Here is a 13,160-nt window from a genome sequence, read left to right on the forward strand (position 1 = left end):
GAAAAGAAGTGATTCTGCGTTTTTTCTTGGTAAATGATAAATCAAGCAAAAGTAATGAATCAGTTCAAAACATTTCTGGTCCCTGCGATAATCGTTTATCTGAACCGCTTATCCCGAGTTCAAATAAACGGTTAAGGATAATGAATGGATGGATAAACATTTCTGTCAATGTATTTTATTCTATTGACTTATAGTTACAACACTAATTCCAGCTCATTTAGATCAAGTGCTATCTTCTTCTGATGTCAGCGTCAGAAGAGAACAATGGGAGAGGTACAGAAGCTTTTGTTTCTGGACTGCAACCCTATCAACCCTACAGCTGGCGGAGAGACACACGGAAAGAGAACAAGAGAATCACCTCACACCTCTCTGATCTGCATCAAAGCAAACCACAGACACACGCACATACACTCAAGCAGATATGCAAACTGAGAGCATTTGTAACAAATCCAGGAATCGATTCCTGGCGCTGCTGCCGTCTTCAAGACATAGTATCCCACAGAATGGCTCTGTGAGTGATTGAGGCCTGAACCAAAAGATACGGAAAGCTCATTTCCTCAAACTAATTGTACAAGAAAACAGCAACATGTCAAAGAAAAGTGGTGCGGCTTAACAAAGCTGTTGCAGATCAGAATGTAAAGTTAGATGACGAATGATGTTGAGTGCAATTATCTTTGGGTGGGATGAGGAAATGTGATGTACACAGCTGTAAAATATCAGGAAAGAGCATGATGAGAGAAGCAGGAGAACATATGAGGTCATGTTTAAGAATATTGCAAACTATAATATGAAGTATGTCACTTGTAATTTATAAGTGCATGTTGTATTATTGCAAATATAAAAGAAAAATTTGATTTGAATTAACTAAACTGTCAAAAAATGTTGTAATGTAATGGAGAGGGGGTATAGGCAGGTTTTGTTAAGTCTTAAACAATTGCCAGCCTTTTAGAAAGGACTATTTTACCTTTTAGCAATGTTCCACCAAAGTTAATGATGGATGTAGTCATAGACATTTGTCATAAATCCAGAAAATGGATGCTAAAACAGAATTTTAGATTCTCAGAGGAAGAATGGACCAACGGTTGCAGAACACTGGCTAATCCCTAAATTAAAGAAATAGTGTTTTTCAATTGTTTAGCTGTTTTGTTTTATACTGATTTAGAAACTATGGAGGTACAGCTCCAAATTTGACAAAATACACAATTTTGCTGCAGGCAAGCAGCAACCTCTAGGGGCTGAAAAACGGAGCAAAAGCCAAAAAACTGTCGGTCCTCTAACGGCCATTTGAGACTGGCTCCAAAAGTGAGTCAATTCCCATAGACTCCCATGTTAAAATGCCAAGCTTTACAGCAGAAATAAACATGTTTACAGCCCGGTACAAAAAACAGTTTTGGTCTCTATGGCTCATTTCAATGTTTATGACAGGTGGCCTGCTTCAACAGGGCTTCAATTGGTGCGCCACAGCTTACCCAGGCTCCACCTCTTTGCCTCAGCTCCAGCTCATCCAAAAATGGGCAAAGTCAGGCACTGCCAAGAGGATGACGGCTGGAGCCGCCACACTGAGCTTCACAATGGCTCTTTAGAAACATATGGGTGACATCACAGAGACTATGTCTATATCTTATACTGCAGGCAGAGTGTTTGATACCCTGCTCTCCCCATTCACATAACCAAGATGCGTAACCTCAAATTGCTTATAATGGTTATGGCCAGTCCCTTGCACTGTTTCATGCACATCAGTGTGTAAGAATGGTTGAATGAAAGACTGCATAAATGCTATTCTGTTATTATTACTCCCTTGCTGTACATGCAGCAGATGTTCTTATAAACCAATGGTGAAAGTTTTCAATCAAGCAACTATTCGTATTATTATTATCAAGCTAACTTTTCCAGAGATTAATTCAATTTCCAAAAAAATACCTTTTTCATGACCACAGAAGCAGCTTTAGAATAGAGGTGATGTATTGAAATAATGTGTGAAAGCCTTTGACATGGAGCTGAAACAAGGTGAAGAGGAGTGTCAGGTACTGTGAAGGTGCAGGGGAAAAAAGAGAGTTAAGCAAAGAAGAGTGAAAGTTATTGCTTGTCCTTTAGTCAAGAGGAACTCCTGTATCTACCTCTCTATCTTATCACCCACATCTGACCTCCATCTCATCATTATCACTCCTTACCTTCCTCCTCTGCCCTTTTTTTCTTTAATTGGAAACCTTTTCCTTCCACCGCTCTACCCTCACTTATCTGCACCGACTCCTCTTCTCCTCTGCCCTCTGTTACCTGCATTTATCCCTCTGTCACCACTCCATTCCTCTCCTCCATCACTCTTCCTCTTCTGCATGTCCTTTTCCCCAGGCAAAAGCCCTGTCTCATCCATTCCACTCCCGTCTCCTCTCTGTCATACACTCACCCTCCTCCTTCTCCTCTCTCCCACCACTCACTCTCGCCTTTTCTTCCCTGCAGCCTTGTCGTCGAGACGAGACGTCTGTGTGTACCATACACTGATCTCGGCAGACACCTGTTCCACCCCCTCCCTCCTTCCTCCCTCGTTTCCCTCTCCACACACACACGCACAGAAGGGGATGAGGGGGAATGCGTGAAGCAAAACGCTCCAGTGAATAATTTAAGTCTCTACAGCAGGGAACCAAAATGGAGCCTGTCAAGCTGACGGATCCATTGAAACAGCAAAGAGACAGGTCGCTCACCACCTGGAGTCCGATACTGTGCCTAGAAATGATAGACTGACTAATGATTCTTTCTTATCTCATTACATTTAAGCAACAATAACCTTTTGAAAGGTAAAATGCTGAACACACAGCATCTCTTAACCCCCCTTAAGGCCTGCAAGGTGAGTAAATAGAGCCTGGGATCAGTGTTGCGGTTCTGGCGATATGAGTTTGATTCTGTCAAATATTGATCTGTGTATCAGTGATTCACTGTGGATGAGAACCACCTATACAGCAGCAGAGGCCTGTCACCATAACTACCCTTGTTGGGCAATAAATTGTGCCAGAAATAATTGCAATAAACAATATTATTGTCATGTTAAGTTCATTGTATGCCACTGATAAGATGGCAATGAACTTTTAATTCTTAACCTCTAAAAAACACCTAGCTAATGACCGGTAGGATGAAAGTTAGACTAAAAAAAACTTTTTTGAGCCATGTTTGAACTGATATAGTTAAAGTTGTGTTTTTGTTAAACAAGCACATTTTAAAACTAGAAGATGTTACCTTTCAGATGAAGCTGAATATAAGCATTTTGCCCCAAAAAGGTTTGGCTGAATATTGTTTTACCCCTAACCCTGGGCAGGTGGGTTTTAAGAGGTTAAGAGTATTTAGACATTGGAATTGGGATGTGAAAAAAATATGGACATATCCTAAATAAATAAAACGTAATAAAAATAAAACCACACAACCAAAACAATAAATAAAATGGGTTCTCAGGCTCTGTTGCACTTAAATAAATATTAAATATTTTGCACAGGAGTATGAAGAGTCATCAATTCCTTAACAGGCAATATACTGACAGTGGTTAGGACTTTTGTTTAAAAAAAAAATCAGCATATTAGCAAGTTGCCACTTACTGTTGCCACTGTGTGACAGATTAGCTTGTTCACATTAATAGATTCTCCTCTCTCAGGCCTCACAAGTCCTATAATTGTAGGAATAATTTGCTGTTTTTCTAGCATTGTGTTGGATAAAATGTTTGTAAAGAATCACCCATGTAAATGCAGGGCCCATAGAGAGTCTTTTGCCAGAGTCGACAGTGAAAACCTACAATTTTAGCACTTGAATTAATTAACCTTTGTTTTGCGCTGCATTATACAATGACATTGAATTTGTCAAAGTTTAATTTAAAATTAAATCTTTTTGGGAGGAAAAATCTTTTAGATCAACTATACAATGGAAGAGTAAATAGATTCATCAATAAATAATGAATCAATCAATAGTGATAACTAGGTTTTCAAAGGGGCCGAAAATTTCAATACATTTCCAGAAACTGGGAAGGTAAGCTGGGGAATTGTGGAATATTCCAAATCGTAAAACTTTCCATGGGAATTATGGATATTTATGGGAATTAACTGGAAATTGGGGGTTATTTAAACAACTACATGATTAAAAACTGTATCATATCCAAACATAAATATAACCATTTTGTCTCGTCATAAGCAGACATCCATGCAAAATAATACAATTAAAAAACACAACATTAACAGATTTATTTGTAAGTACAACTTTGTCAAGTTTTAATTATTTTCAATCAATTCTTTCAACAACAAAAACATGATCGGGAGTTAAATATTACTAAAATATATTTTCCCCAAATACATTTAAGTTCCCTGTTTAGGGCCAACCTTCCATTTTGAAAAATTCCCAGTTCATTCCAGTTAATTCCCATAAATTCTTGTTAATAACCATTGAAAGTTTCCAACTTAGAAAATTCCTGGAATTTTGCAATCCAATAACCTTAATATATGTAATTATAATGACAGGCCTACTCTAATGAATGCAGCATTTGAAGAAGAGGAATGGCAAGAAGAAGAAGAAAGGGAAGATGCAGGGAAGTTTCAGGGCATTGAGAGTGGGAGGCAGCATCAGAGGGAGACACGTGGGCAGTAACACTCACAGTTCAATGGCTTTGTTCCACATGATGACGTAGCCTGAGAGCATAAAGGACTCCACGTTGACGATGTGGATGTTTCCCCGTTCTGTGCCGATGTACAACCATTTACTCTGGAAGGGCAGGTGGCAGAAAGTTATTCTGTGAAGACAGGGAGAAGGAGACACGAGTTAAAAGAGCGCCAGAGAATCGACAAGAAGAGAGGAAGAGACGGCTAAGGGGAGAAAGACACAGACAGCTTCTCAAAAACCACTCAACGTCCTATTATAACAGGAGACGAATTATGCAAAACTTTGAGAGGATTATTTACCACTCCATCAGGTCGAAGCAGTCGAGATGAGAGTGGCAAACCAAAGAGATTTTTGAGCCATTCAATCAGCCACCTTTCTCTCCAGACCTACAGGATACATGAGGGCAAAGAGACACCCATAATTCTCCTCTTTTCATCACCACACCCCAGCTCCTCTTTTCATCCATCCATCAGACTTTAGTTTAATGAGAGGTTGGTAACCCCTCCCTCCTTAACCGTGGCTATCCATTCATCTACTCATCCTTTTTTCATCATTTTGCTCTTTCATCCATCCTTCAATTCAGCCCTCCAATCCGTCGGAGGAATAATAATGTGTAACCTTGGTAATCTGGTTTGCTAATATTTCAAGGTCGTCCAGCTCCTCCAGTGATCCTTTTGATTCTGCACGGTGGTTTGAGCTACACCTGTGGACTTCAGCAGCCTGTATCTGTTAGACAACGCCCCGGGCTCATCAGATGGGACAAGAGAAATTAAGTTGTATCCATTTCTTTCCTTTTTTCCCCCTTTGTCCATTATTTCCAAAAAGGGAAGGACAAACTGGAGCATTTCCCCCTGCGTTTGTCACAGATTAACTCATATCTGAGCATGGAATCACTCTGCACAACAAGTTTAATATCTGAATGTAACATCTGCTGTCAAAGACGCTTTAAGTAGACACAGCATGTCAAGAAAATATTGCATTGAGATAAGTGTTTTCTTCTTATAATCCGGTCAGATTGTATCTCGTCAGAGATGAATTAATACAACTGACATTAAACTCCAGACCAGGCCTCATGCAGTATACAGGAAATCTCAAAATAACCCCTGAGCTCATTCTTCATTGACTCTTTCAAAAGTACATAGCAACCTCGTATCCCCAGAATATATATAATAGGAAATATATATATTAGTATTGACAAAACATTTGCAAATATCAACATAACGAGGATATATTTGAAATGTATCAGCAAAAAATTCATTGTACATCCACTACAAGTGGACTTCGAGGAACCGGATGGTGGACTCATGATGGTCAAAAGAGTTTAGAATGCTGGACACATCTCAGCCTCAACAGCTGCCATCTTGCCTGGCAGAAGGGGAGGGACCACCAAACTTGTGTAGATGGCGGCTGAGGAGGCTGCAGCAGTTGCAGTTCCTCTGATGACTAGCAAGTAAAATCATGTTTATTTTTAATTCAGTTTAATACAACTGTCTAGTGCACAAACAAGCCAGCAGATATTTTGGCAGGCCAGAATTGTGGTTACATGTTCACAGAAATGCTCCATCTGGTTGCAATTTACCATTAAAAAGATGGAGAAGAAGCGGTCAAATGTTTTGATCGTCATCTCTGTTAAAGGGACAGCTATCTTTGATTTGAGACTTGCCTTTTAAAATAATTGCGCATTATGCAAATAAGTAAGTAGTGTACATGGAAGTGTAAGTATTAAAGATTGAAAAACAGCATGATATTTTGAGGGTTGCGGGCAAATCAAGGTGAGACAAAGATTGTTCTTCCCCTAATATTAAGCACATGTTTCAGTAGCCAAAATCTTACAACGTAGGACCCAAACTCTCTAAGTCTTGGGTATGAAAGTCATGTGATTTGATATAAAATGTAAGAATTCAACACTTCCTAGATGGAAAAAGTGTTGCATGAGCAAGGCAGCAATTACGTTTTCTCCAAAACCTATATATTTGGCAAAACAAATTTGTTGTATACAGTATGCATGCATTCTGTAGGGGAAATGCTTTAACAGAAACACAACATTGTACTGTATACATGAACACTTAACAGCACAGCAAAATACGAATCTGTGTAAACATGTCCTTGCAGTGACTTTGAGTATTTTTCCTACATGTTTTAATGCTCAGAAAGCCGCTCTCACATTGTTGCTCCAGGGCTGTATTAAGAATAGCAGCTTCTACTACAACACACACACACAGACACACACACACACGCACGCACACACACACACACGCACACGCTCCTTCCCTCTCTTCCCCAATGCTCTGCTCCAAAACATGAATATATTCATTTTTTTTGGAGGAGAGGCTTCTGACTACTTGACATAAATCTCATCTACACAGTCCAAAATGTGAACTCACAAGACAACACTTGAACACACTAACCTACATTTACATACAGCAGAAATGTGCTCTGACTTCAATTTGAGAGTAATAACAGTTTCACATCCTCATTAAAGTCTCATCTGACCAGGCAAGATGAGTAAGCATCCCTGTCTTGCAATCCTTTCCCCTACAAAATTGTAAATATACCGCCAATGTGCTTTGCAAAATACATTTAGGAGGAAATGCAATTGCTGTCTAGATTGCATTAACTGGTAATGTTTTTAGGGAAAAAATAGAAGTGAGATATTTTTAAACAGAAATTAAGTCATAGGGACAAGTAAGATGGACACAGGAGAATGGTGTTCATGTTCTGCCACCAAACCACTGTTGCAAGTTATAAAAACACTTTGGGTGACAGTATGGGTTGGCAAAAGATCCTGGTTTGGGTTGAATCTTTAAAACATGGTGCATACTATTGTATGCTCTAAGTCAGTGATTCCCAACAGGGGGGGCCCGACCCCCCAAGGGGGGTGCCAAAGATCCACGGGGGGTCACGAAGCCCTCTTGATTTTAAGGGATGTAATAAATCTAATGTGTCAAATATAGATGAGTCAGCATTTAATTCATAAGTGGGACACAAACAACTAAATAAGGGCTACATTAAACATTTATTAATTTATTTAAATAGAAAAATCACTGTAGAAAAGTTTTAAAAAAAATGCTATATCGCGAGAATAAGGACATGTGTAACATCCCTCCTGCAGTATACACAGGTAACCTCACCTAACAACAGAAACACAGAGCTAATGGAAAAATGGCGAAGCGTCAGGGAGACGAAAATGCTGAATATCTCAAAAAGAAAAAGAAAGGGTACCGTCAAAGTTACATTGAGTTCGGCTTCATAGAAGCAATGGTCAATCGGGGGGGGTCGCCAAATGGTAAAAATGTGGGTCCCTCAAGAAAAATGTTGGGAACCACTGCTCTAAGTCACTAATGACTTTTTCATTATTCAACCAAGAGCACAATCTTTCTTAAAACCTTAACCAGGTGCTTTGCTGCATTAAGATGACCATAACATATGCTAAAACAATGCTTATGTGAAAACAGATTAAATATGTTGACAGATATGTTTAACCCTTGTGCATCATTAAAAAATAACCTTGTTACCTAATAGGACAAAAATTTTGCATCAAAACTGCCATAAAAATTAAATATAATTTTCCACTTTCACAGCATTAAATCTTTTAACCAACATCAGTCCTGATCATAACTACTAAACATTCATTCATTATCCGAATTTTAACCCTTTAAATGCCTGTTGCCAGATGGAACAGAAACAGTCAAAAAGGGAGAGTCAGAGAGGGGACGACATGCAGCAAAAGGCTGCAGAACAGAATTGAACCTGTGGCCGCTGCAGTAAGGACTCAGCCTAGGGGGATTTTCTTCACAGTCTGAGATAGGTCAGTGAGAAACAACATTGATTCTGATGCATTGCATCAAACACTTTAGTGCTCCATGATCCAGCAGCTGTAACTCTACTGGAAACCAGGAAGACAGCATGTATGTGCCCAATAGGCCAAACATGAGAGAGTGGCTCAATCTTGAGGAATATAGAAAATTTTGAAGAAAAATAATTTTGAAGCCAGGGCTTTGGATTGAAAGCCTGATATAATAAAATGCATGATTATATGCTGTAAAATGTGGTTTCAATGGAGATATTTTTGGCCTCAAGGTTATGGAATGTTTTTATTTTGGCTACCCAGTTGATTAGAAACTTAAAATTAGAAAAAAAACAAAAAAATGTTATGTCATATGCATTGAGGCAGAAGTGGGGTGGGATTGTACAAGTTTTTACTTCTTCCCACCCCTTTTCAAATATGTTGTGGCATTTTTATAGAGTGCTTGGCGGCCTTATCAGTGCAGGAGTCACTAGGGATGACCCCTGTTGATGCATTATTATTATTATTGTATTGTTGTTGCATATTTGAAATAAATCATTCAAATAAAAAAAAAAAATCAAATCAAAGCAGTCAAATATTAAAAACATTTTCCTAAAAAATGCCCAACAGTTGATTTATATGTTTGATGATTCAAAAACCTAATCCAAGCATTTCAAAAAATGTATTTCCTTATGCAAATTAGTCCTACGTTGCCATGATGTCTTGGATGCAAGATTTTAAGAACAGAGCTGACTTACTACTGTAACATGAAGAGTCGATCACTGAGCTGCACACACTCCTACAGACTCACTCCAGATGACTAAGAGGCACATGACTTTTCATGACAACTTGTGGCGTCCTTGTATCCAGTAGGCAGACTGTCTACTGGATTTAATGTCCTTTTCCATCTGCACAAACAGATGTGCTACATCTATGCACATGAGGACTGGAGTGTGTGCATGTGTTGGTTATGATTTTGGAAACAATGTATGCATGATCATCTATCTGTGTCTGTATTCATATGCCTGTACAGGACATGTTTTCACGTGTACATCCTCAGCAATTGATTTGAATTAATGTGCTGTAATTATATTTATATTATATTATTATATACGTATTGTGTATAAATGTATGTTGTATATAAATATGCTTTCTCTGCGTATATGTGCACACATGCAAGCCAAGTGATTAAGTGTTCTGAGAGCCAGTATGAGAGGGCCAACTGAGAGGCAGTGTCAGGAAGCATAATTATACAAATTTGCTGGCAGTTTAAAAGTGTGTGTGTCCATTTCCCCTGCGTGTTTGCACGCGCCCAATTGTTTGTGCAAGTGTACTTATGCGCGTGTCATTGTGTTCACACTTGTTGTGCACGCACGTGTCTCCTGGTGAAATCTCCAGCTTCAAGTGGTCACGACACACAAAGGCAGCTGCCAGCTTGCAGGCTCAGGGCCAAACACATTGCCTCAGAAATGACAGACGCCTGCCACACACAGCTCGGGGGCGAGCGGCACTGTGGGCTAGACGTATGAGAGCATGGTTCACTGCAAATGAATTGAAGAGAGGGAATACTTCAGGAAATCATCATTTGTAATGCACGGTTTTATGTGATGTTCCTATCAAAGAGGATTATTGCTACAAACAGAGTAATCTGTGCCTGCCTGTCATTAGAAAGTCACCAGCTCAAGTACTTTGATCTTAACCGCCATGATTTAGTGATACTTCTGGACTATTCATATTAAACTGCCCTTGAGTAAAGCAGTGACAACTAACTGCTGAACTGCTAAACTGCTGACTAGATAATTATGTATGAAAAGGATATGATTTGGTTTCAGTAACGAGTGTCATGACTTCAGCAAAGCAGTATCACAACACTAACTGGGAATAAAAGGGGACATATACTGTCTCATACTGTCTGTCTGAATATACCTATGTAAATATTGAAAAATATACACTTAATATTGAATTTGAAACTTTTTTCTATTTTAGCTTGGATTCAGGATTGTAAAATACTTATTAAATACTTTATAGAAATCAAAGCTCTATCTGCTTATCAGTTATCTTATCTGGCAAATCTTTCTTACGAGAACACAAAGGAGTTTTAGAATAATTGAGGGTACAGATATTCCTTTCGGCATTGTTTGAAACTGGAGATCAGCACAATGACAATGCAGATAACAACCAAAAAAAAAGTTTTATTGGAAAAATGTCCCATCACTGTTTAGATAAGAAAAAACTAATCAAATAGAATTCAGTCAGTGACATACAGTATACATTTGGCAACGCTCCAAACCGGATAGAGGAGTCTGTTCTAATCTGAGAGGCCAGAGACCCCAATACACCCAGAGGGTCCCAATTAAGAAGAATTTAATCCATTAACAGACTGCGTACACACACAAACACACATACATACACACACACACACACACTCTGAAACAGAATCACACCCTCCACTATACACACACGAAACACCTGTGAAAATGAATCCAAGCCTGGGCTTCATAACTGATACACTGCTGAATGAATTCAACTTCAAAGTTCTTTTAATAATAATAATAATAATAATAATAATAATAATAATAATAATAATAATAATAATATGAATTTAGTTGGAGAATTAAGTTGGAGGGAAAAAGGGAAAAGTTCATCTACCTATGAACAAACTTAATCTCTGAGAAAACTCTAATCAGCTGAATTAATTTAATTTTGTCAAGTATTTTAAATCATTTAATTAATGCGATGCAATGTGGACAAACTAAGTAGATATTTAAAGGTTTCAGCGTTTTTATTTAACTATAATTTAAGATGGGCTGTGATTCCTGCTGGAATAAACCCTAGATTCAGCCAATTTAAATTCCAATATTAAGTGACTATGATCAGCTTCCAGAGGTAGAAATTTGAGCTAGAACATATCAACAATAAAATGAGGTATTGTTCCGATAGAAACATCCAAAAATTGTACCAATGAGCAAGTAAAAGAAGTGAGATCAGGTTTCATTTGTGTTGTATGTGTACTGGTGTGTTTGTGGTGACCCTGGCTCCCCCCTCTTATTATCTCTCATCATATCACCCTGCATTGACGAAAGCTTCCACATCTGCAGTGCATTCCTGCGAGGGCCAGGAGGTGACGAGAGCATCCTACGCCAGAATGACTCGGCAGGATTTCTTTTTGCGCTCCCTCCATCCCCACACTCCTACCCACAGACTGACTCACTGCTCTCTGGCTGAGGCCCAGTCTGTCTCAACTCCTCCTCTCCTCCCTTCTCTCCTCTCTCCTAGTGCCTGTGTGATCCGATGTGAATGGATGCTGACGCTCGAGGGCTTTCTGCAACACTGCTTTCACCCATCAACTCAAATTGTGATCAGGGGACTTAAGGAGAGATGAAGGAAGGGAGGTGGGAGAGAAGGATCTGTTTCCGGTATTGGAATGGGCCCCTTAGGTGAAGCCAACATATTTCAAAAGGTGGATTAAGGCTATGTAGAAACAAATAGTTACTTATAAAAGTTTGTGTAGAAGACACATTCAATTTACATTGTTTTGTCAGCAGTGAAGCAAATATAAACATTTTGTTAGCCTGCTTTGATATTAGTCATACCATACTTGAGGCTACATTTTTTTAGGCTAGCAAGCATAAAAAAGTCACTAGCAACAGAGGTAGACCCAGTGAATGCCACCTAACACCAATGTATCCTAACTGAATGCAATTTTAGAATAAATACAACTTTCTTGCAGTGGCTTAGATAAACCTGCTAAGCACAGTCTCTGAACAAAGAAACTAGCCTAGCTTAGCAGGAGCACACAGCTAGCTTGTCTCACTCCAAAGTTAAACTTGTTGTACCTCTAAAACTCACGAACAAAAATGTTGAATCTTATCTCTTTAATCTGCACATGAACAGGATTTTCTGTGGAGTATGCTGGTGTTTTCCCGAGTTATGACGTAACAGCAAACCAGTAACCAGCAGAGGCACTGTTAATAGCATGGAATGCTCTCTAAAATCAGAAAATGTCCTGTTAAACAAAAAAATATAATGTGTTAATAAGTACTATGTTGGTAGGCATATTTTTTTTACATTGGAGAGGGCCAGGTTAGCTGCTTCCGTTCTTTACTTGGTGCTAACTAAGCTAAGCTAATCAGCAAGGCTCTAGGTCTATACTTAGTGCACATGAAAAAATGTATCATCTATCCAACAGCAAGACAGATATCTAGTAAATAAGAACTACTCCTCAAATACAGGCAATACCACACCAATAAACCCTTTTTGCTGATCTCCATGGTAAATGGTGTACCACTGAGTGAAAGTATTTTAGGAGTGTGTTATTTGTCTTGTGACAGGCTGCTGTTGTTGCTTTTTATGCCGTTGCACCCTGTTAGGAGGCTGTCGCGGCAGTTCTGGTTGGGTGACTGTCCTTTTCTTGACGAGGAAATGGCTGCCTTGTCCTCTACACCCTGACAAGCTAAAGTCAAGCTTTGAACCAACAGTCAGAGAAGGGAAAAACAAAGGAGCACATGAAAAAGACAGAGTGGCATTGGGTGATGAACACTTTTATAGGTTTTACAGTCCGCCTCAATCTTGCAACGTGTCTGTCTCATAAACTATTTACACCATTTCTTGGCTTCACTTTCATCAGCCATTTTTACCTTCAGATGGCATTTCAAACTGTAATCTTCTAATAACCATTTGGAAATGTAGCCAGATGCTATTTCTTTTCAAAACTATATTTAAAAAAAACCTGGATTCAAACAAC

General features: G+C 38.9%; 1 protein-coding gene across 2 annotated transcripts in view; it reads right to left on the reverse strand.

The window, feature by feature from the left end:
* stxbp5a (syntaxin binding protein 5a (tomosyn)) overlaps positions 1–13,160 on the reverse strand; it is a 121,943-nt gene that overhangs the window by 56,593 nt on the left and 52,190 nt on the right. For both annotated transcript variants that reach the window (XM_059355896.1, XM_059355897.1), the window contains one exon: positions 4,625–4,759. In XM_059355896.1, coding sequence (XP_059211879.1) covers positions 4,625–4,759 — 135 coding nt within the window. The remainder of the gene's footprint in view (positions 1–4,624; positions 4,760–13,160) is intronic.

This window comes from Centropristis striata, chromosome 18, assembly GCF_030273125.1.
Source record: "Centropristis striata isolate RG_2023a ecotype Rhode Island chromosome 18, C.striata_1.0, whole genome shotgun sequence".
Taxonomy (NCBI): domain Eukaryota; kingdom Metazoa; phylum Chordata; class Actinopteri; order Perciformes; family Serranidae; genus Centropristis; species Centropristis striata.